Genomic DNA, 25744 nt, shown 5'->3' on the forward strand with positions numbered 1-25744 from the left:
GCTAAATAGACCCTAATGAGTGATTAGTATGTCCCTCACGAGCTGTCTCTTTCCGACTTCCGATGTGATACTCTACCTGTAATTACGTCCAATAAACCCGTTAAATTTCCACACTTTGCGTTCGATAGGGTCATCGGAGTCAATTAGAGGCTGAGTTGTGCTAATGATCTGTTGTACATGCGGGGCAGCAAACTTGTCAAGAGGCAGCCAAAGATTCTGCAACAAAATGGAAAAGGAATGATTAAAGGATGATAAAGATGTCACTGCGCTCTCGTCACACAAGCAGAAATACTGGGTCATTGCACACTTGCAATACTTTATTGCATGCCCTTTTTCATACAATAGCCTCTTTTATAGACAGACAACACTATTATACTAACTTAATGTCATACATGGTTCAACGAAAGTACCTGCATTACCTGGAATGGCTCCAGAAAATCCTAAAATAAACAAGAAATAAAACTAAAAGGTGCTAAATCTTTCAAATATGAGGGGTAAAGCCAGCTTCACACATTTAACACTGCTAAGTATTTATGAATCACTAACACCAAATTATGAACACACCACCACTTTAGATGTCATTGAGATCATACAATCACTGCAACTCAACTATGTAGCTGAATCAACTACAAAAACCAATGTGGAAACTGCCACAAGTTGGCACTTTCTCAGGATTATGGAGAACTTTTATTTTTAGCTCCATCATCTCCATCCATTTTCTTTGGCAACTTTCCATTGCAATAACAATTATGAAGCTGTTAAGTCATGGAATTGAACTAACAAAAAAAGTTCACAAACAGAAGCACCTCTGCTGATCCGCATTTAGCATTAATGGGCTATATTAACTTAGTAACATACATTAACATTACAATCAGCAGCAATGGAAGAAAATTTGATGTAACACTGTGCAGAAAAGAAGCATATATTTCTAAAGTGTGAGAGCATGAGGTCAGCGCAACCTGCCAATAATCCTCTCACATCACTGGTATAAAGTAGCTAGTAATCAGTGTTTGTTCCACATCGGGGCTGCCATGGGACCAGAGGAGGCCCTCTCCACTGAAATCAGTTCGTCGGGGTTGTTGCGTGCCTCGTAATGGAACAAAAGCTCTTGGATAGCCCGCTCTTCAATCTATGAAGAGAGAAGAAAGGAACGTCAGGAAATAGGAGACATATTTGAGGGTGCTATGTGGAGAGTAAAACCATACACCCGCTGAGGGAGGGTAAGAAAAAGTGACGACACTCATAGCATGATGATAATACATGTTTGATCATGACAAATATAAATTAATTGGGAAAGGCACTTCAGGAAGGTGTTGAAAGAAAGTTGGAAATGGAAGAAGTTAAGAAACTCATTCTCATTTCTAACACTGTTCAGAATGAAATGTGATAGTCAGAGAAAGAAAAGGAGAATATGCATGTTGTTTGGCAAGTGTGTGTGTGCGTGTGTGTGTGTGTGTGTGTGTGTGTGTGTGTCAGTCAGAGCACTACGACACATAGACAAGCTGTGTTACCTGGATGAGTGCCAGCGGTTTCTCTCGGCTGCGGATTAGTGCGGCTTCCTGCTGCCGCTCCTCCTCCACAATGGAAGCAAAGGTCACCAGAGAGGGGAGGGGCGGGCTTCCCGCTGCTGCTGCGGCCATCACCCATGGCCTAAAGGGAAGACAAGGGTGAGGCGGCGAGCAAGAGACAGCGATAGCCAGCAAGAGGATGCAGGGTCTTGGTAGGAGTGAAATACTACTGACAAGCTTCTGTGGGATTGGCCGCCTGTCCACCTGGCTTAATTACGCCTTGCATGTCACTGTGCTACCAATGTCTCCTGTACTGTGCGGACCATGATTTAGACCATGCTTAATTAAACAGTGTTGAATTTAATCCTTTCACATTAGAGCTGAGACTGCAATACCACATGACTGTTTGGACTTTGTTTTTATTTTCCTGCGTTTGGTTTTGGTATCAAATCCTGTCGTGGTGCTCTTGATTTGGTAGTATTTCCTGTTTGGTTTCTCTGTTTTGCAGCACCTTTAGCCTGTGTTGCTTGTCCTGTCCGCACACCTGTTCCTCATTGTACATTGGTTGTATTTAGTTCAACTGTGTTCCTTCCGTGCTGGTTCATCATCTTCTGTATGCCAAAGTGTACTGTTGTTTTCTGAGTACCTAAAAGACCTGTGTTACTTTTCTTTCGCATGGTACCAAATAAAGGGAGCTCCTGCTTGCACTTTGCCTACATTCTCTGCCTCCAAGATCACGCCAGCAGCCAACAAATGCGGCACTGTCACAAAGACGCTGCAATACGAATTTTGTTTCACGAACATGTCTATTTTTGGGGTTTAGTTGTCTGCTTTATTAAAAATTAAATGAAATATTTTTGCTACTGGTTAAAATTATTAGCAGCATACAATAACACAGCCACCCACCACATTAGGTTTTTCACATGCTCAATCCACAGATGTACTAGTCACCCTTTGACTCTTTGTATACATAATGATGAATAATGAACTTCTAGTGAGAACTGAATGAGATGCTGTCAAGTTTGTGTGACCATTAAGTAATTTTTTTCTTCATAGCTGCTATTAGATGTGGAAAGACATGTTTTCATTATTCCCCATGATACATATGGTGAAGTACAAGATTTATTTGGAATCCATTCATTCTTTCTTCAGAAAGGAGGGAAAAATCTCACATTTGGGGATCAGACGGACTTGTCGATTAATTCTGACTTTAGGAAGGGAGCAGTATTGCAGAGGTTTGAAATCATTTTAACTGAATACCAGGAGAAACCCTATACACACTTCCTCTTCTGTATGACAGTGTGACATGAAAGCTGCCCTTATCAATTCCGTTTAGCATCACCAGCGTCACTACGGAAACGCACACAGCTATTTAGTTTATCCAGTGAACTCCTTGAAAAATCGACAAGGTAAATATACAGCACAAGTATGATAGCAGAGATGCAGGAAGATGAACTTTCCAGATTTGCAGTAATTACGCATACAAAAAAAACAAACATTTTCACTGGGTTTCACAGATAAGTATGGTAACCAACTAAAGATTCTATGTGTGCATGCGTGCCTGTCTAGATGTGTGAGGTTTTAAAAAGTCAAGACAACTCTGTGTTTAAGGTCAGGTCAATTGAACTGACCAGGTCATTTTGAACAGGTCACCCTACTTACACCACAGTCTATATTAGGAAACCCTTGCTTCAGTCAGTTAGACTGTCACACTAAACAAAGTGTACTAAAATTTTTGGAACATATTTTAAGACACTACGAGAATGAAATGCAAATAACAAGTTATTTTTTTACAGTATATTAGTTATGGTGAAACAGGGACAAGCGGTAGAAAATGTATGTATGGATGGATGGATGGAAACAGTACATTCAAAACAGCATGTCAGCTTTGTTTGTGGAGTCTTTTGCAGCAGAACTTGTGCTTTGTAAAAAAAAAAAAAAAATGTTTGTAAAAACACAGCAATAAATTATATACAGTAGTTCCTCGTCCCATCAAATTTTTTTAAGCATAAAGCATTTTAATGCATAAAAGTAGTTAAATGAACAAAAAATATCAATACTACAGTCGTGTTGTCCATTAGATGAGACCATACCAATCACAGCGTGCTGTTCAGTATCATGCCACTGATTGGCTCAGCCTCAGGCAGCATTACCATATTATATAAAAGAGTGTAAAGGTGACTAAAGAGTGTTGTTTCATGTCTTTAGGGCTCTCATAATTTTGAAAAATGTATTTGAAAGTAGTTAAAATATTTTTCATACACTAGCTTTGAAAATATTCGATTAGTAATTAATGATTCCTACTTCGCAAAAATTCATTTATCGCAGTCATGCCCGGAATCAATTAACAGCCATAAACAAGGGATTATTGTAGTATAGTTGAGGAAGTTAATTTTGAACTAAGTTATCATTGGGATATCATGACAGTATATTACAGCTTTTAATTTGCTTTCTTGAAGTTTAATATGGGATTTTATACTCTAAGAAGATGCATCTGGTAATGTGCTGTATTAATAAAGTTTGAATGCTCAGCAGATCCACGTAAGTTACGTCTCTATAACTTGCTGCTTTCAAACACATAAAAAATGTAAATGCTGCTGTTAGTCATTCTATTAATTAATCATAAAACAAGCGAAAATGGATGGATGGATGGGTGTGGTTTTGCACTGGTTAGTGCAGGGGTGGGCAATTAATTTTTACCGGGGGCCGCATGAGCAACCCGAGCACTGCTGGAGGGCCACACTGACAATATTTCAATTAAATTTTGCTCAAATTATTTTTGATATACCGTAAGATAGATAATAATAATAATATTTTCATTTAACCTAACTTATCTTTATACAAAAGCAGATGGCTTTTGATGGTTTTATTTTTAACACTTTCTTACACAACACTTCCTGATGTATATTACAATACAAAAATTTCAATTTCTGTCACTTTATCCTGCATCCTCTTTGTTGTAAAACCTTTATTTAACCAGATAAGAAAACGTGAACGTAGCACGCCTGTAAGGTGATTGGCGCAGAAGGAGGAAGCGTTGCTGTTGCGGAAATGAGGAGTGAGGATTGGTTTTCCTTTTGGAAAGAACGAGATAAGTTGAGCTGTGTTAGTATAGCTTGCTCAATAAAAGTTTAAAAAGTGCATCAGACTTGGTGTGCACTTCTTCTGGACGCTACAATTGATGTCACAAGTGGGATGAAATGCCTCCCAGTTCGCCTTGCCATCAAACCTGGGAGTCTTCATTGAGGGCGGAATTCCCCCCGTGGCAAGCAGCGTGGCTGCACCTGTAAACGCTCTCTCTCTCTCTCTCTTTGCGGCGAGCTCCTCACGTGGCACGTACCTCCCGATGACGTAGCACACAAACAGTGCAGTATGCGCAAAGTTTTACTTCTGCCACCAATTGTAGCGTCCAGAAGAAGTGCACATCAAGTCTGACGCTCTTTTTAAACTTTTATTGAGCAAGCTATACTAACACAGCTCAACATATCTCGTTCCTTCCACACGCACGTCTCCTCACTCATTTACGCAACTCAAGAAGACAACATCTACTTCAGCAGGTCGTTACACTATATTCTTTAAACACAGCAACGTGTGTACCACAAATAAGCACACAGCTTTACCTTTACTTGTCTTGTTGAAAACACGCCATTCGTCATCAACTTTTCTCTTTTTAGCGGGCATCACTTGTCGCTGTGCGCCTTCCCTCACAGGACATACGCACATATAACACTTTTCAAAATAAAAGCAGCACAGTTGTATTGCACGCACGACAAAGATGTTTTTTTAAATTTATTTTGTAATTTGAGATTGCCGTTGCGCGCACGAGCATACGTCCACACGGAAGTAATACAAATAACGCTTTTCAAAACAAAAGCAGCACCGTTGTATTGCACACTCGAAATAGATGCTTTTTAAAATGTATTTTGTAATTTATAATTGGCCTCACGCGGGCCGGACAGGGACGTACAAAGGGCCGGATGCGGCCCGCGGGCCGCACAATGCCCAGGTCTGGGTTAGTGTGTGTCTCACTGCGTGGTGGATGAATACAGCTTCAACTAACTATGCAAAGACAACATATTCACAATGTAGTCTTTTATAAATAGTATAAAAGATGGCAGCCTGTTTGTTCTATTTTAAGAACTGTAGCAAAAGCAGAGCAACCAACAAACGTTCCTTTTAGTCAAAACATTCCACATGCTAACTTGCCTATAACAATATGGGTGTGCTGTGTATTTACACTTGTTATTATAAAACACCTTTCTCACGGTAGGCCAATTCTTTTTTTTATTTTATTCTTACAGCTTTTGTTGCAATTACAGGAACATGGTGTGTTGGTTGTAGATTAAAACTTAATCTTTCACTTTACTGGGTTCACTGTGTCCACGGCAGCCACTCAACTGCAGTCACTCCAAGAGAAACAGCTGAGCCTCACATACTTAGCATTAATGAGACACACAAACAGGGCAGGGTTTCCATTTTTCATTGTAATTTATGTTTTGTCTTGTTTTCTGGGATCAGGGCTGCTCATCCCTTTGAATGTATTCAATTAAAAAGTGTCATTTTGTATTGTCTTCACCATTAAAAATTAGGTCAAATTGTCTGTTTTTCGGCATTACTAATGGCCAAAGTGATTTGTCAGGTAAATTAATAAAAAAATTAATTATTAATGTTTTAAGTTAAAAATGATGTAAAATGACCATGACTAATGTTACTTATTTTTTAAATGAATATTCAGATGCACTGAATTGTATGAGGCACCTGTATTTTGTGCCCTGTACTGTACCACGTGTACTACTGTGTAATGATTACACTACAACAGTGCCCCCCAGTGGTAGTAAGAAAAGATACATGCATTTAACTCACCCTGAAGGTTTTTCCAGTTCGCTGCGCTCATCGCATCTAAACGTCACCTTCCTACTGACAGGTACAACACAGACTGCGGACCCTTGAGCACCTAGAACCTTTTGATTTCCAGGCTGCCCCGCTCTGATGAGTTGGCTCTCCTCCTCTTCCAGTAGTGTTCGAAATGAGCATGAGGACGATGGGGACTGGATTGCTGTTGCCCTGATGAGGTAAAAGTTCAGACTTAGCTTAAATAATGTACTAAATGGACACATGTAGAACTACTAGGGCTGGGCGATATGACCTTTTATTAATATCTTGATATTTTTGGGCCATGTCACGATACACGATATATATCGCAATATTTTGCCTTAGCCTTGAATGAACACTTGATGTATATAATCACACCAGTATGATTCTATGTGTCTACATTAAAAACATTCTTGTTCATACTGCATTAATATATGCTCATTTTAAACTTTCATGCAGAGAGGGAAATCACAACTAAGTCAATTTAGCAAAACTGTATTTATTAAGCAGTGGCACAAACATTCATGTCATTTCAAAACAGAAAGTGCAAGCTTGTCAGAGACATTTTAAAACAAGCTATGAGTGCACTTTTGTGCATGATGTCACTAAGATGACATATCAAAACAACACCAAATTAAAGTGCACATTTTGTACAGAACGCCACTACAATAGTTTAAAACAAATAAAGTGCACTTTTGTATGTCACACAAGATATTTCAATAAGTGTCTAATAAAAATGAGCTCCATAATAGGAAATCAAATAGCAGTGCTGCTACTTTTTGTAGCAACGCTTTTGCCGCATAATTGTTCAACATATTCCCGCTTGAAGCCAAACCACCGCCAGACGATGGACCCTGTGCTGTTTTTCTTGGGAATTAATTCTCCCTTCATTTGTTACCAGATTGGCACCTTCTTTCTCTCGTATTACCACTCGCAACGCATCACAGCTAATGTTACCCAAGTAGCTACCTCTCTGCTCGGGGAGGGCGTGTGACGTTGGCACACGTGACGTATGTAAGAAGGTGCGCTTGTTTATGTCTCTGTGAGAAGGACAGACAAGAAAGAGTGGGAAACGCATGCAGTGGTAATGCCCGCAGCTAAAAGCAACTGTGTGAGAAGATATCCTTGACTATCCCGATAGTCATTTTCTATTTCGCAGAGAGACAAACCCGCGATATATCGAGTATATCGATATATCATCCATCCCTAAGAACCACTATACAAAACATTTGCTTTTTTTGTAATAAAACGGGCTTATACCATAATCAATAACCGTGCACAATAACAACCCACCCATGGATAGTCCTGGGCTGATATTCGGTAGGTCCATCAACCGGACGATCAATCGGATCGCTCGTCCCTCATTGATTCCCCGTGTGTACCAGGATCAAATTTTAAGGTTATTTTCATGGTTTATAAATGTTTTTATGGTATTTTGCCAGATTTCAGATTTGGTTTTACCCTACGAACCTTCGAGGACCGTGAGATTTCTAATTATTCCAAAAGTGAGGACACAAAGTCACAGGATGGCATCTTCCCACTATTATGGCCCCTGTCTATGGAACAGTTTGCCAGAGGACCTCAGGGCTGCAAAGAATGTTCATGTTTTTAAAAGCAGGCTGAAGAGCCACATTTTTTATTTGGCTTCTACCTAATATTTATTTTAAAAAATGTAAGTCATTCGTACTTTACTTTATAACCTATTAGTTACGCAATGTTTGATTTAGTTCTATTTATCATATATTTACTGTATTTTTTAATCTTCATGTGTCTAACTTGTATTTCATATTTTATTCTAACTCATGGTTCTTACTATTTTCAATATATTATTATTTTTACTTTCCAGCGTTCCTCAGAGGGAGCTCTTTGTAACAGGAGTTATCGGTCGTGCTGTGGAGGCGCTTTGTGTCAGCGTCCCGGTGGCTGTGGTTTTGTGACCTCCTGGTGCATATGATTCCTGGGATAGTGTTTACTCACCTAGCCCCTCTGTACTCAGCCATGCATTCATTTGTTCGTGTGAGTGCGTGTGCGCTTGTGTGTGTGTGTTTGTGTGTGTGTGTGTGTGTGATGTTGGTTAATCAGGGTATTGTTTTTAAGTCTGTAAAGCACTATGTCTTGCATTTCGTTTACGTATAACAAACCCCTTAGAAATAAAGTGTAACTGATTGGTAGAACAGAGACAGAACTTATTTTATTGCTTTTGGTTGGTGATTTGTATTTAAGTGCAAAATTTTGCTTGCAGAAATGTATTTATTTTTTCTTATTTGTTTGTTGCATTTATTTTGGTATTTCAAAGTTTACATTTAAATTACAATGTTAAAATATATGATTATGTATTATAATTACATCAATGGTTAATTTGGTCTCAAAAAAATAATGGCAATAATATCGTTTATCGACAATAACTTGCAGGCCAATGTATTGTCTAGCAAAATGTGTTCTCGGTCCAGGCCTACTCATGGACAGAACATTATACACTTACCAGGCCTTCCTACTACTGCTTTTGGATGGCGTGACTATAGGAGTGGGTTTGGATGCTGTCGACTCCACACTGGTCTCCTTACTTGCCAATGCTAACATCTTCCTTTGCTTCTGGGACAGCTTAGTCATAGGAGAAGAATGTTTGCTGAGGGTGCTGATGCTGAAGGCAAGCAGAAAAATACATGCAGAAGGTGAGCACACCAAATAAGATGTTGTGTGGTGTAAATAGTTATTGTAAACATCCTCATTAATAAGACTCATAGCGTATTTTTACTTGGCAGGGCTTTTGGGAACTGCTTTGGTGGTCTGTACAGAATTGGCTTCCATGTCCATGATAGCTCTAAGATCCAAGACAGGGGGTGGATTGGCAGGTCTACAAATTGAAAATACACAGTTACTTCACAGGACTGGAACTAAATGTATTAACTATGGCAGGACATTTTCTTCAAACCACCTCCTCAAAATAAAGTGGGAGAAAATTGAGGGTTCTTAGTCAAGAGTTTCATGGGTCAACTCACCAACCTACTTTTAAAATCAACTGCAAAACCTGCATGTGCAATCTGTATCTATATAAATGATTAAAAACAGACTTCCTCCTTAATATATCTGTTGGTAGGTTGTACCATACCAAGTATCCCCCTCAATATATTATTTTCAACTAATGATGTCCCAAAACAACATTTTTGGCCTCTGATCCCGATATGATTTTGAGTCCTGATCCCATACTTTGACAATAGATCATTAAACAGAAAATGCTGTATAGCAAGCAACTAAAGTAAACACAACACATTTTTATAAAGATTATGTTATCAAATTTAGAATTTGCTAGTACTGTTATATGTATATCACTTAATGTATTGAAAGTGTGGTGCTACATATGTTTTTAGCAAAATAAAGTGGCTAATGCGCAATAACTAAAGATTTAAATCAGTTGGGTTTTTCCCTCAAAGCCTTCCTGTATCCAGAGACTTACTCTGTGAGATTGTAAACAATAACAAAAACGACCCAAAAATTATTTTGTAATAAGAACAAAAAGAAAAATATCAATCTAGATACTTTTGTATCGTTTACACACTGATACCATACAAGGTATCGATAGTATCGAAATCTGGATCGATCACCCCTACTTTACATTGAATTCAGCAGTTAGCATTTCGTGTGTGTGTGTGTGTGCGTGTAGCATGCTTAGCCATTCATTTTCCCCTATTCCTCTAGTGACAATGCTACTTGAAAGAAACTTAGTTTATTTTCCGCCATGGTGGTGAGGATAATGGTGCTTTCCATTAACCTCGGCAGTTGGAAATCAGATGTGAGACTGACGTCAGAGCCAAGCTAAGGTAAGGGAGGTGAAAAATTAAAGATAGCCACATCCACGAAAGCTATTCATGCGCTTACCTTATCTGAATAGAAACAATTTATGGAAAAATATGCGCTAATTCTGCAACCTTCAAACACGGTGGATGAAAAAAAAGCAAACAAAAAAGCTATTGCTAGCGATGCAGTACAAAAATAAGTAATTTACACTACAGTAACATTACCATTCACTGCATAAATCCAACAATACATTGTATACGGCTGATTTAATCTGACAAAAACTGGTCAGAAGTGCTAATAACGGATATTACAGAGGCTTATATTATTTTTTAGACCCAGAGCAGCCATCTTTGAAAGCCAACTCAGAGTTGGAGGTTTTTACGACTTTCAAAGTAGGAAATCCGACTAGGAACTCGGAAAATTTGACTTCCCAGTACAAATGGAACACACCATTAGTATATTAGAAGCGGCTTTTCACTGTGGATAAACGAGTCAACGACAAATTCGTTGCAGCTTTCTCTGAAATTCAAGCCGGTGTTCTTGGAAGACATGACCCTACTAAAATTCATGCAACTTCTGCATGTGTGTACATGAGTACAATCTATAGTAAAATCTCTAGCCATGTAAACACCTGGACACAACTGCAGTAAAGCTTGGCAGTTGATCAGTTTAAAAAAAAGGTGAATTACAATCCGGTCCGATCTCATGGTCGTCATCTCTATTTTGAAACAGAGCGAAGGCCATTTTTGTTTCAGCATACGGTACTTTAGCTGTGCCACAGTGCACAAAACAATAACTCCTAGTATTGTTGGAATTTTGTTGCAGAAAAACATGACAAGTTTGCATCAGTGACCTCTGTCCTCACAAATTGTATTTGGGATGAGTGGCAAATATATTACCTAATATTTCCAGAAGAATAGGATGACAAAAGGGGAGACCAGCTTTACAGTTTCTTATTAATTGGTTTAATGACTTGATGTCGCAATTATTTGTTCATGAAGAGCATTTGAGGAAAACAAACACGATTTACCTATGAAGGAGCTTGGGGATGTTTTGTGGACCAGAGCTCGGGGGAGTTGTGAGGCCATTCCTTGAGGTTAAGGTACTGGGTGGGCTCTTCAATCCGACACTAATCTCAGCTCTGTCATGACATACTGGCGATTGCATGTCTCGGGGGCTGCCAAGTCCCATGCAGCTACCCTCGGAGTCTGATGTGAGCAACTCCTGCAGTGACTCTGTGGAGGTGCCTTTTCCTGTCTTCACCAAGCGTGGGGAAACCACTGAGAATAGAAAGTGCAAGTCAGTTAAATTGTGACATTTTATTGCACATTAAATTAGGCCGACAACTTTAAAAAGTAACTGATGCATGTGATATAGGGTGAGTAGAACATTTGAAATAAGTGTGAGCATTTGTACATTGTACCTGCAGCAGGGGGGCTATGAATAATATCCGACAGAGTGTAGCCTCCTGAGCTGTCAGAGCGTCGCCTTGGTTTCTTTTTCGCCTTAGTTTTGGCTTTCTTAAAAAGTACATCCCTAATGGGAGAGGGTTTTGGATAATCAGCAACATACATTAGAATAATTATCATGTATTGTTTAGTTGTTTTTTTATAGTTCAGTGTCGTCTACCCACGGTACCAAACAGATTAGTTTGAAACACACTATATATAGTATTAATTATGAACGGACATGAATATTTAAACCTGTGTACCTGTTCAATTGATCCAATTCTTCTTCCGGTTTGGGGCTAAAGGCCAAATCCAAATCCTTATCTTCATACATACTGAGATCTGGAGCATTGGGGTATGGCGTGACAAGCCTTCTTTGCATTGCCGGGATCTGAAATGAAAAGAAAATACAATAAATGCTTTGTGCAACTTCTGTAAATTATTCACAGCCCCTTAAAAGCATTGGAAGTTGATCAATCAAAAGCAAGAATACATACTGGTTGAGCAGCTGTATTGATAAAATCCAAACGGATTGAAAAGAACATATTGCAACCGCAACAAAACAATGGCACGAGATGATGACATTATGCATGCACAGGTAGTCATGGAAACGTTTAACCTCAAAGTTGTTCCAGGTAAAAAGTACGACTTTTAGTCTGGTATAAAGTAAAAAGTCTTATATTTTTCTTTATTTCTGTCCAAACTGTTTGTTGTGATGTATTACTGGCCTGGTTCTGTTTTTCTTTTCTTTTATACAACTACTTGATTGATTGGTGATATTTGCATGTTTTTATTTTGGAATCTTTTTGTTTTTCTTCTTTCTACTGTTTCACTTTTTAGCTTTCTCCTTCTCTTCTGGTTTTGTTTTCCTTATTATTATTTTTTCTAATTTATTTTATTCTCTTAAAGCATGCTTGTTTTGCTATTTAAATTATTCCATTTTGTGGTAAAGGGCAATGGGAGGGGAGAGTTAGGGGGATTGATAAGGAAAAATAACCCATTTAAAATATGCATTGAGAAGACACTTACTAAATGTTATGTTTGATCATTTTTATCACACAAGGAAGAAAACCAGTTAACACAAACATAAGATATTGCAATGACTAGAAAATGTTTTAGAATTAAATGTTGGAATGTAAAAGATGCAAATGAACAGGTGAAACAAAGAACAATTCTGAAACATTTAAACAATCTTTCTCCTGATATTGCTTTTCTACAGTAAACCCATTTGAAAACTGAACATTTAAAATATTTGAAAATAGGATGGGTTGGTGAGATAGTTGGTGTTGGACTGGTGTTGCTATAATGTTTAAAAAAAATATTAACTATATTATAAATAGTATATTTTTAGAGCCAGAGGGTAGATATATGATAACAAATTGCCATATAGTTCATAACAATACCACACTGGTAAACTTATATGCACCCAGTAACGATAAACCTTTGTTTGGTGACATGGAGCTCCAATTGGCAAATTATGTTGATTCTGATATTATTATGGGTGGTGATCTAAATTTAACAACAAATCCAAATATTGATAAAACTGGTAAGATTGTTAGACCCAAGAAATCTGTTTTTTCTCTTCTGAAATAAATGCAAACTCTTAACCTAATAGATATTTGGAGAACTTTAAATCCACGTGAGAAGGATTTAATTTTTTTCAAGAATTGATATGTTCTTTGTTCCTAAGACAATTGTAGAAAAGGTGCATGTTAAAATCCACCCAATAACTATTTCTGATCATAGTCCAATTCAAATCGACTTAAGCTTTCCACCAGTCGCTTTCCAATTCAAACAATGGAAAATGTATAGTTCTTTATTAGAAAGTGAGGAAAATAAATGAAAAATTAAATAATTTATTTCAGATTTTATCAAAAATAATCAGGATTCTGTCTCTGACATCTCCACAATATGGGAAGCACTTAATTGCTGTGTAAGGGGAGAACTTATTAGGATTGCAAGCTTTAAGAATAAAAAATTACATGCTGAAGAAAATGAATTATTGAATGGAATCAAACAATTGCAGGACACATTGTCCAAACAATATAATCTGGAATCATGGATCAAACTTTGCAAACAAAGAATGGAATATGATAATATAATAAAGCAGAAGGTTGAATATAAAATTAATAGGGCAACATTTTCATGAATACGGCGAACAAGCTGAAAAGCTCCTTGCGTTAAGATTAAAGAAGCAGATGACTAGAAATCATATATCTAATATTAAACTTTCAGATGGTAGTATTTCTGTTGATCCCTAGCAAATCAATGAAACGTTCAGAACATTTTATACAAACGTATATGAGCCTGAGAAAGATTGTAGCATAGAAGTTATGCAGTCATATTTGAACGCAGTACAACTTCCATCATTATCAGGGCATAACAAAAAATCAATTAATGGAAATTCGAAAAAGCTATAAATTAATTTGAAAAAGATTAATCTCCTGGCCCGGATGGCTACAATACAGAATGTTATCAAATATTCAGTGAAGACTAGTCTCTTCTATTATTACAAATGTACCAATTTTCATTTAATAAACAATCGTTTTCTCCAACCTTCAATTTTTCCCATACCTCATTGATACATAAAAAGGATAAAGACCAATTGATTTGCAGTAACTTTATCCCGAGCCAATATGGAAAATAAAATCTTGGCAAAAAACCTAGCCACACGATTATCAAGTGTAATTGGAAAATTAATTCATACTGACCAAACTGGCTTAAAGGAAGGTCGACAATCTTCAGACAATACAAGGAAATTGTTTAATGTTATATATTATCCCTTATTCCACAGCAGTATGTACTGTTGATGCAGAGAAGGCATTCGACCGCATAAATTGGTAATTTATGTTTTGCACATTACGTAAATGTGGATTTGGAGATAATTTTATACAATGGATTAAGATGCTTTATACAAGGCCCATAGTAACAGTCAAAACCAATAATCATATTTCAGAACCTTTTTCATTAAAAACATCTGGATCATTATTTAATTTGATTATTGAACCCTTAGCTGCAAAAATAAGAAGTGAAAATAATATTCATGGTATAAAAATTGGCTCTCAGTATAATAAGCTATCAATGTATTGTGATGACATAATTCTCTACCTGTCACATGTTGACTCCTCTCTTCATTATATCAATTAGGTGATCACTGAATATGGCTGTCTATCAGGGTATAAAGTAAATTGGGACAAATGTGAAATATTACCACTTAAACACCAAGAAATCGCAAGTTCAGAACTCCAAAATTAAATGAAAAGAGGCAGAAATCATATATCTAGGACTGCATATTACACCAAACCTTTATACAAGCAGAGGTAAACCTTAAACATTTAAAAAATAAGATCCAAATAATCCAAAATGGAAAGCTGGTCACGTTTCCAAATATCACTTTGGGGTCGGGTGAACATAGTAAAAATGAGTATACTGCCAACAGTTAATTATATGTTGAAAATGATGCCTGTCCTAATTAATAAAAGTTGGTTCAAGAAAATACATACAATGACATCACATTTTATATCGTATGGAAAGAAGACCAGCTGCTCATACTTAAGATTGTCTAGCCCACAAGATAAGGGAGGACTACAATTACCAAACGTTTTACATTATTATATCTCCACTTATTCCATTCTTCTGCAGATAAGGACTGAATCAACATAGAAAAAATCCTGTAAATGAATTTGGACATTGATGTGGGGAGCCTGGATTACATAAAAAAATACCTAATGAATTGAGGCAGAGCCCAATAGAAGCTACCTTTAGCATTCTAAAACTGTCAGAAAATACTTGGAATCAACATAATTACATCTGTAAATCAAACCCTTTGGTACAATCCTAATATCATTATTTTTAAAAAAAATGTGGTCAAATGGACAACATGGAAAGACAGAGGTATTACTAAACCTCATCATAGTATTCATGTAAACTCCTTTGAACAGTTCAATTAATTAGTTGATCAATATAATCTACCCAGAAATATATATTTTAAATTTTATCTCTTTAAAACATGCTGTAAAAAAATGCATATCCTCTGAAAGTATGTCTTTTAATAGCCATTAACTTTTTAATCAAGATACAATTAAGAAATAAATTAAAAGATTTTATGGAATAAGAAATGAACATCGTACTAGAAATGCAAATGAGCTCGGAAATGGATGATCGGCTTAAAACATTTTAGATGAAAGAGACATATCATTGAATGATATTTGGAAAAATGCCAATAAGCCCTTTCAATATAAGATTTTGAATAGACTGTATTTTACATCTTCTCAGCTGTATAAAATTGGTGCAGTAGATAGCAAGTTATGTATAAAGTGTTGGGCAGCTGAGGGAACTCTTGTTCATTTATTAAATGAACCTAAAATATGACTTATTTTATCTTTGTGGAAAATATTGGACACGATGTGTTGTCAACCTTCTGAGATGTGATGGAAGTGTAAGCAACTGTGACACTATTGTTAATTTTTTCTATGTTTTTATAAGTGGCTGTGATGATCATGTAAATGAGGCATTTCTAATCACTGCCAGTGTTTCCCATAAACTGCCAAGATACCTGTGGTGGTGGGGGCGTGGCTATGGGCGTGGTCACCATGACATAATCGAGTAATTTGCATAATTTACAACAGTTTTGTTTTAAACATCCATCCATCCATCCATCCATTTTACAATATAATTACAACACTTTATGTACAGGAGTGGAGACAGGGAGGCAATGAGAGCAGCACAGCGGGAGGTGAAACAACGCGTGAGGGAGGCTAAGGACAGCTACAGGAAGAAGCTGGAGCAGAAGCTGCAGCAGAACAACATGAGGGAGGTCTGGGAAGGTGTGAAAACCATCACAGGCCACAAGACAAAGACCAGAGCTGTTGGGGGGGACAATAGAGAGGGCCAATGAGATGAATAACTTCTTCAACCGTTTCAACTAGCCCGTGTCCTCTCCACCCCTCACTCCCCATCGCAGCCACCCCCTCTTCTTTTCCCCTCAACGCACCTCCCCCCCAGCCATAGAAGCACCCCCCTCCACCACCTCTACGCAGACATTAGTCATCTCTGCGGACCAGGTCAGAGGTCAACTGAGGAAGCTACAGCCTAGGAAAGCAGCAGGCCCAGACAAGGTGTGCCCCCAACTCCTGAAGACCTGTGCTGCAGAACTGGGTGAACCACTCCAGCGGATCTTCTACCTCAGCCTGCAGCTGGGGAGAGTGCCCACCCTCTGGAAGACGTCGTGCATTGTTCCAGTTCCCAAAAAGAACTGCCCCAGTGAGCTGAACGACTACAGACCAGTGGCGCTCACCTCTCATATAATGAAGACAATGGAGTGGCTCTTTCTCAGCCTCCTCAGACCACAGGTGCAACATGCCCAGGACAGCCTGCAGTTTGCGTACCGGGCAGGCGTTGGTGTGGAGGATGCTATCCTTTACCTGCTGCACCGAGCCCACTCACACCTGGATAAGGGAAATGGCGCTGTGAGGATCCTGTTCCTGGACTTCTCGAGTGCCTTTAATACTATCCAGCCCCGCCTTCTCCAGGACAAGCTGGACAGAATGCGAGTGGACCCCTGCCTGGTTGCCTGGATTTCAGACTACCTCACCACAGTACGTCAGACTGAAGGACATCACATCTGACACTGTGATCAGCAGCACCGGAGCACCGCAGGGAACGGTGCTGGCCCCTCTTCTGTTCACCCTGTACACCGCTGACTTCTGCTACAACTCAGAGCTGTGTCACATCCAGAAGTACGCGGATGACACAGCCATCGTCGGGTGCATCAGGGACGGAAGAGAGGAGGAGTTTCGGAGGCTGGTGAGGGACTTTGTTGTCTGGTGCCACAGGAACCTCTTGCAGCTCAATCCTACAAAGACCAAGGAGCTGGTCATTGACTTTGGGAGGTCGAGTCCAAGGTCACAACCTATTGTGATCGAGGGAGTCGAGGTACAGACCGTGGACTCATTCAAGTACCTCGGGGTGTGGGTGGACAATAAGCTGGACTGGGCTGTTAACACAGACCACTTGTACAGGAAAGGACAGAGCAGGCTGTACTTCCTGAGGAGGCTGCACTCCTTCAACATCTGTAAAAAAAACTCTTGTGGATGTACTACCAGTCTGTGGTTGCCAGTGTTCTGTACTACATCGTAGTGTGCTGGGGGGGCAGCATATCTAAGAAGGACAGCTCCAGACTGGAGAAACTCATCAGGCGGGCCGGTTCTACGATCGGAATAAAACTGGACTCACTGGTGACGGTGGCAGAGAAGAGGACTGTGGAAAAACTAGTGAGCATCCTGGATGATGCCAGTCACCCTCTGCATACCGTTGTCAGTAGCCAGAGGAGCCTGTTTAGTGCTAGACTGCTTCATCCCAAGTGCAGGACTAATAGACTCAAAAACTCCTTTGTCCCACACGCCATTAGACTGTACAACTCCTTTCTGGGGGGAGGGGGGGTACTAGGATGACAGGGGATGCAAAACAATAACAGTGAAATACTTTTTCATAACATGGTCACTACTGCCTAGTTTCTCTTGTTATATTCTTATTTTACTGTTATATTTTTATTCTCATCGTTGCTTTTTATTTTTATTCTATTGTAATATTTTCTATTTTGTCTCCATTTATACCCCCATTATTTACTTTTTACAATTGTGTACACTGCAGCTGGAATTTAAATTTTCCTGAGGGAACTCTCCCGAAGGAATCAATAAAGTACTATCTATCTATCTATTTATATACAGATTTGAACAATAAGTTATTCACTGAAATATATGTATTAATTGTGGTTCTTACAAAAAATATGTTATAAAAATATAAAAGCTAAAATGTCTCTTAAAGCTCTGCCCCTTTAATTAGTGCATACTAAATAATTTAACTTTAGCCTACTACTACAATCACATTATTTACCAGCAACATAAAGTGAAACAGAGGCAGAGGTGTCCTGCCACAGTCAGTAACAAATAAACAGAAAACAGTAGTGGTGGTAGATAGACACAGAGCTTCATCAAACATCTGATCCACTGAACAAAGAGCTTCAAAAATCTTGATCCTACACTTCTCTTTTGTAAAGTAAATCTGAACAGCCGATATGGGCATCTACATCAACTATATGATTTGCCTGAGAAGCTGGACAGGACAAAAAATACAATAAAAATAACAAATAAAAAAAAATCTATTTGTGGCGGCCTTAATTCTTTCGTGGCGGGCCGCAACAAATAAATGAATGTGTGGGAAACACTGACTGCTATGTAGGAATTCATATTAATATTGATACTGTTGTTGATGTTAATTTTTGTTTCAGTACTTTTAGATTGTTTTGTGTCATGCTTGTGTGTCCTCTCAATTGTTCTGTTGATTGCTAATCTGAATGTGGTGGACCGGGTTTGGTTTCGGAATTGGAATATTATTGTGTATTATTTTGTTGGACTGATTAATTTATAAAAATAAATACAATTTTAAAAAATTTTTATGCAAGAATAAAGCAACAAAAAGTCAAAAAAGACAATACGTAGTAGTTATCATCTGATGCGAGAATCCATATATAATTACAGAAAATACACACGACAATGCTAAAAATTATCTTGCAGAAACAGCTGCATTACTAAGTTTCAAAGAGTAATGTGAGAATGTAAACTCTTAAAACAAAACAAAAGTGCACAAAAAGCATGCAATACATTATATTACATATTACATTATCATTGATCCTAAATTTTTGTTTAGTACAGTAGCATCGCTAACCCAACAAGGGACTCCTCCCAGTAGCTCCACCCACTCAGCAGATGACTTTATGAATTTCTTTAATAAGAAAATTGAAGTCATTAGAAAAGAGATTAAAGACAATGCATCTCAGCTACAACTGGGTTCTATTAACACAGAAACGACTGTATATACGACGGACACTGCCCTCCAAAATAGTTTCTCTCTCTTTGATGAAATAACATTGGAGGAATTGTTAAAATGTGTAAATGGGACAAAACAAACAACATGTTTACTTGACCCAATTCCTGGGAAACTTATCAAGGAGCTTTTTGTATTATTAGGTCCATCAGTGTTAAATATTATAAACTTATCACTTTCCTCTGGCACTGTTCCCCTAGCATTCAAAAAAGCGGTTATTCATCCTCTACTCAAAAGACCTAACCTCGATCCTGATCTCTTGGTAAACTACCGGCCGGTGTCCCACCTTCCGTTTATCTCGAAAATCCTCGAAAAAATTGTCGCACAGCAGCTAAATGAACACTTAGCGTCTAACAATCTCTGTGAACCTTTTCAATCCGGTTTCAGGGCAAATCACTCTACGGAGACAGCCCTCGCAAAAATGACTAATGATCTATTGCTAACGATGGATTCTGATGCGTCATCTATGTTGCTGCTTCTTGATCTTAGCGCCGCTTTCGATACTGTTGATCATAATATTTTATTACAGCGTATCAAAACGCGTATTGGGATGTCAGACTTAGCCTTGTCTTGGTTTAACTCTTATCTTACTGACAGGATGCAGTGTGTCTCCCATAACAATGTGACCTCGGACTATGTTAAGGTAACGTGCGGAGTTCCCCAGGGTTCGGTTCTTGGCCCTGCACTCTTTAGTATTTACATGCTGCCGCTAGGTGACATCATACGCAAATACGGTGTTAGCTTTCACTGTTATGCTGATGACACCCAACTCTACATGCCCCTAAAGCTGACCAACACGCCGGATTGTAGTCAGCTGGAGGCGTGTCTTAATGAAATTAAACAATGGATGTCCGCTAACTTTTTGCAACTCAACGCTAAGAAAACGGAAATGCTGATTATCGGTCCTGCTCAACACCGACATCTATTTAATAATACCACCTTAACATTTGACAACCAAACAATTAAACAAGGCGACTCGGTAAAGAATCTGGGTATTATCTTCGACCCAACTCTCTCGTTTGAGTCACACATTAAGAGTGTTACTAAAACGGCCTTCTTTCATCTCCGTAATATCGCTAAAATCCGTTCCATTTAGTCCACAAGCGATGCTAAGATCATTCTCCATGCGTTCGTTACATCTCGTCTCGATTACTGTAACGTTTTATTTTCGGGCCTCCCTATGTCTAGCATTAAAAGATTACAGTTGGTACAAAATGCGGCTGCTAGACTTTTGACAAAAACAAGAAAATGTGATCATATTACGCCTATACTGGCTCACTTGCACTGGCTTCCTGTGCACCTAAGATGCGACTTTAAGGTTTTACTACTTACGTATAAAATACTACACGGTCAAGCTCCTGCCTATCTTGACGATTGTATTGTACCATATGTCCCGGCAAGAAATCTGCGTTCAAAGAACTCCGGCTTATTAGTGATTCCCAGAGCCCAAAAAAAGTCTGCGGGCTATAGAGCGTTTTCTATTCGGGCTCCAATACTATGGAATGCCCTCCCGGTAAAAGTTAGAGATGCTACCTCAGTAGAAGCATTTAAGTCTCATCTTAAAACTCATTTGTATACTCTAGCCTTTAAATAGACTCCCTTTTTAGACCAGTTGATCTGCCGTTTCTTTTCTTTTCTTTTCTACTCTGCTCCCAACCCGGGGTGGACCGCTAGCCTGTGCATCGGATGGGGACATCTCTACGCTGCTGACCCGTCTCCGCTCGGGATGGTTCCTGCTGGCCCCACTATGGACTGGACTTTCGCTGATGTGTTGGACTTTCACAATATTATGTCAGACCCACTCGACATCCATTGCTTTCGGTCTCCCCTAGAAGGGGGGGTTACCCCCATATGCGGTCCTCTCCAAGGTTTCTCATAGTCATTCACATTGACGTCCCACTAGGGTGAGTTTTCCTTGCCCGTATGTGGGCTCTGTACCGAGGATGTCGTTGTGGCTTGTACAGCCCTTTGAGACACTTGTGATTTAGGGCTATATAAATAAACATTGATTGATTGATTGATATACTTTATACAGGACGCTAGCTACAAAGGGTCAATGACTCTTACCATTTTCCTGTAGGCCACAGAAAGTTCTATAAGCACTTCATCACTAAGATTGTCCAGTGATCTGAAAGGAACATAGAGGAGAAGAGACAGAGCATGCAAACATATACGTATTAATTATTAAATGTAATTTGTCAACCTACAGTAACTTTTATTAACTCTAAATACTATTTATCAACATCAATTTACAACATCTTTTAAAGTCAATGCACATGTATCAATCTTGGTTCTCACTTTGACTCTAGAACTGCAGCCATGTTGAGCCCGACGAATTGAAAGCACGAGAGTCTAAGTTGATCTGCGTTGTACATTGTGGCAAACTCCAGCAGCTCTGCCGCATTTTTCAGAGTAACTGGAAAAAGCAAAGGAATTAGCGGCCTATTGATATTTAATGTATAAACCTAAATTATAAGGCTACCCATCTTTTTCCCACCGTTTTCCAAGCACTGCCTTGTATTAAAGTGAAAACGACAATTTTTTAGGTCAAATGACAAGTTTTTAGCAACATTAACTAGTTATCAACTCAAAAAGCAATAAAAAGTGAATTGTGGGGGGGTGACATGTGACTTCAAGGAACATGCTTTTTTTGCTGTATGAGGACACATATGTAGCACTTGGCTTCACTGTAACCACAATGAGAGACGAGGAATGACAATGTTATGCAGGGGTATAGTTATGCCAATTTTATAGAAAATTATACTATTTATAGTCCCGGTGGAAAGTGGAGAGGCACAAAATATTTTCTTCTTCCTCTGGGGCATGTAACAGAAAATATTAGAAAAGCTTGATTTAAGTACAGGTGAAGTAGTAATTGCTTTTTTGGCAACACCGAGGGGCCAAATTAATTCATTAAATTAAGCTCATGACAGTAAGTTAAATGATGCGGACATGTTTGTTACTGAATACTTTCTACTACGCTTCTGCCTTGGAGACTTTGTATCTGTAAGCAATATGCAACAATAGTTATTTGATACCATACCAGGTTTACCTTTTGTAAATAACTTTACAGAAATACAAGAACAGACCAACCTAGTGTTTTAATTGGAGGACATTTAGCAGGTGGCTGGCTGTCAAGCTTTGCACAAGTAAAAGCGCTGCAGGACTGCTAATATTGGAGCACTTATTGGCGATTTTAGATGTGAATCGATATAATCCGATACTTATTTTTGCTAATACCGGGCCGATGGGGAATACCCTAATATGTAGCGAGTAAATTACTTCTGGATAGTCTGACATCAAGCATGTATCACTTTTCAACAGCAAATGCTGTTGTGGTTCCCTGTCATTCCTTCTCTAAAAACACTCAGACTGCTCAATTTGGTTTGCACAATTTCAGAAGATTACAAAAGGAAGCAACAGAAAAAAAAATATTCGTAATTCTAAACATTTTTGCTTTGAAATTTTAAAAACTTTTTTGCCCTATTTTACGGCCAACAATGCAAATTGAGTTAGGGGAGGCAGAGAAAGGGTGAGGCTATTGATGTTAGCAAAAAAGTATGAAAGGAAAAATTAACAGGTGACATACAGTTCTCTGTGATGACGACCTCGCACATTTCCTTCAATCGTGGAATTAGCAGCTGATCAGCTGCAACAAGTACGTTGCACACAAAGGCCACATCCAAAGAGTCTGTAGTGGAAAAGTAGGACAATAGCAAGTTCCTAACTTTAATAATAATTAAATAATGTAATATAAATCAGTTATTGAAGCTACCTCGTATGGTGGGGGACTCATCTGTGTAAATATACTCGAGAATGACCTGCAGAATCTCTGCGCTGGTGGGCATCTCAAGTGCAGTACAGGAAGTAGCCTGAGGAAGGCAAAATAAGATAAAGTCTAGGACTAAGGATGACAGCATTTTCAGGACATTGACAGGGTAATTGAAAAAAGGTACAAATAAACATACCTCAATCCAGGGGTTGCCAAGCATACTGTGGAAGTACTCTGTACAAATTGACACATAAAAACAGAACATTTTAGTAATTGGTTAAATACAACTTTTAAATGTATAAACAGTAGCACAGTGCCATTAACTTCTGTTTGTCATTTAGTTGGGCTCCTACCTTGTCTTGCACAGAGGACACTTTTATGACAAGGAAACTCTTTCCCATCTTGTGACTTTAGAGTAACATCACACAGGTAGGAACTGTAATACAAATGCAAATAGGAGGATGTCCTTTTTTACATTTAGAAATGTATTAATTTTGTTACCAATGAATTTGTGTTACCTACCCCTTCTTTTGGTTGAATTTATGTTTGTTGCCATTTTTCTTATGTACAACATTGATTTTCCCCCCTTCATATTTGACACCATCAAGTCTGTCAAAAAAAATAATAATAATAATTACAGCAATAAAAAAACCTAACTGTTTTGTCCGCTTTAGAGTACATGTCAAACTCACCGTGCAGACAGGCTGCGCAAGCCAAGCTTCTTGGCGACACCATGTAAAGCTTTGACTGGATTGTACGCTCCCTCATTAGCACCCTTGTCACCTTTGCCTCCTTTCACTTTCTTGCCGGGCTTGTAGCCCTTGCTTGTGGCATTATCACCATCTCCTCTAGCTGCAGGTGGAAGGGAGTGATATACTTCCAGTGCCGAGCGACCCCTAAGGCCCAATTCCTGCAGGTTGCTGATAAGCGTCTCTTCTGAATCCTAGCCAAAACAAGAGTTAATAAGACAACACACACATAGAAGTATACAAGAAAATTACATGTTCTAGAAATCAATCAATGGTGAATATAAGTGATAAAGATTGAAAAAATATTAATTCCATGAATCATTTGTTATACCAGGATTTGTTCAGTCAGGGTTCCTGAGCATCTTGGTCGGGCCCCATGCACCAGTAGCTCACAGGAATCAGTGTAGATGAAGTGCAAGGCATACTCCAGCATGTCAGGTGGAATCTTTTCCAAAATCAGTAGGTCGCAGCCTACTGCATCTTCACTCTTCTTAACTTCAAGGTCTTCGTCAACCCCACAACACTCAGACATAAACAGTTTCCGGAAGAACTCTGACCTCATTGACAGGATATATTTGTGAGCCGGAAATGTTCGATCACTCGCCTGGAGGGTCACATCGTGAATGCTATCCATTTCGTCCGCTTCTTCCAGAAGTCTCCGAAAGTGTGTGGTAAAGGAGGATGGAGAAATGCTAGGAATCTCATATAAACTGGAAGGAAAGAAGCAATTTACAGTGTCAAGATTGCTGTTTTTTAAATGGTTTAACATTTATTTCGTCATATGAACTCCAACATTCAATTTTATCCCAATCAGTAATACATTATAATAGACTATTTCACGTAAGTAGGTGGCGAGGGGGAAATGCATTTGTTTGTTTTTTTCTTTGCTAAAAACATAATGGTTCACTTTGATTAGCCCCTCCTCCAACTTTCTATTGAACTTCTCAAACTTGGGTTGAGTATTTATCACCTTGATGCAATAAAAACAACGCACCTTGCTTTGGGATCAACCTGGAGCAATCCAAAATTTCGGCCATTGGAGTCCATGGTGATGCTGACAGCTCTATGAATGTATGGGAGCTTCTCCAGACGAATTCGCTGAAACATTGTGCGAACATCTGAATGTCCACAAACCTCCACATTGGTCTCTGTTAAAAGAATACATGTATGTATTGTGAAGAATATCACATCTGCTGGCACTACTATACTGTATACAGTTAAAGGGGAACTGCACTTTTTTTTAAATTTTGCCTATCGTTCACAATCATGAGTGGCAAGAACACACGTCATTTTTTAAATTTTGTTTTATTTTAAAGATGATTAAAAACGATTGGAAGATGTGGCTAATGGGAGTCACTGTTCTAGCCGTCAAAGCCCTCTAAAACAACATTTTATATACACATTGCAAGTATATACATAATGTAGTAACAGACACGTTCATAACAATATGGGAAAGGGTGTTTGATTAAGACCCGAAACACCCTATGACCCCGGGGGAATCACTGATGATGTGTCCAGGTTGCACCGTAAGGTGTATTATGAAACCGATCCAGTATGGCATCGCCATTGACTTCCTAGAAGAGGCTGGATGACAACCCCGAAAGAGTGGTGACAACTGGAGAGACAGTTGACAGCCCGGAAAGACGGCAACCGGGGAAGGGAGGGGTAGCATCCCAAGCTGCAGCTCCTGCAAGGGAGCACCCATATAACGCTGCG

General features: G+C 38.8%; 1 protein-coding gene across 1 annotated transcript in view; it reads right to left on the reverse strand.

Annotated features, from left to right (window-relative positions):
- Positions 1-296: 296 nt before the first annotated feature.
- The window catches only part of LOC133660279 (inhibitor of Bruton tyrosine kinase-like), a 43551-nt gene continuing 18103 nt past the window's right edge, over positions 297-25744 (reverse strand). Inside the window, exons 11-28 of the mRNA XM_062063597.1 lie at positions 25023-25176; positions 24360-24738; positions 23972-24222; positions 23802-23888; positions 23633-23715; positions 23476-23513; positions 23283-23379; positions 23097-23198; positions 21806-21923; positions 21575-21635; positions 11887-12014; positions 11599-11711; positions 11206-11455; positions 9136-9234; positions 8863-9021; positions 6372-6572; positions 1512-1650; positions 297-1129 (exon numbers count right to left, since the gene is read on the reverse strand). Coding sequence (XP_061919581.1) covers positions 1004-1129; positions 1512-1650; positions 6372-6572; positions 8863-9021; positions 9136-9234; positions 11206-11455; positions 11599-11711; positions 11887-12014; positions 21575-21635; positions 21806-21923; positions 23097-23198; positions 23283-23379; positions 23476-23513; positions 23633-23715; positions 23802-23888; positions 23972-24222; positions 24360-24738; positions 25023-25176 — 2585 coding nt within the window. The 3' untranslated portion in view covers positions 297-1003. The remainder of the gene's footprint in view (positions 1130-1511; positions 1651-6371; positions 6573-8862; positions 9022-9135; positions 9235-11205; positions 11456-11598; positions 11712-11886; positions 12015-21574; positions 21636-21805; positions 21924-23096; positions 23199-23282; positions 23380-23475; positions 23514-23632; positions 23716-23801; positions 23889-23971; positions 24223-24359; positions 24739-25022; positions 25177-25744) is intronic.

Source organism: Entelurus aequoreus, linkage group LG11 (genome assembly GCF_033978785.1).
Source record: "Entelurus aequoreus isolate RoL-2023_Sb linkage group LG11, RoL_Eaeq_v1.1, whole genome shotgun sequence".
NCBI lineage: Eukaryota > Metazoa > Chordata > Actinopteri > Syngnathiformes > Syngnathidae > Entelurus > Entelurus aequoreus.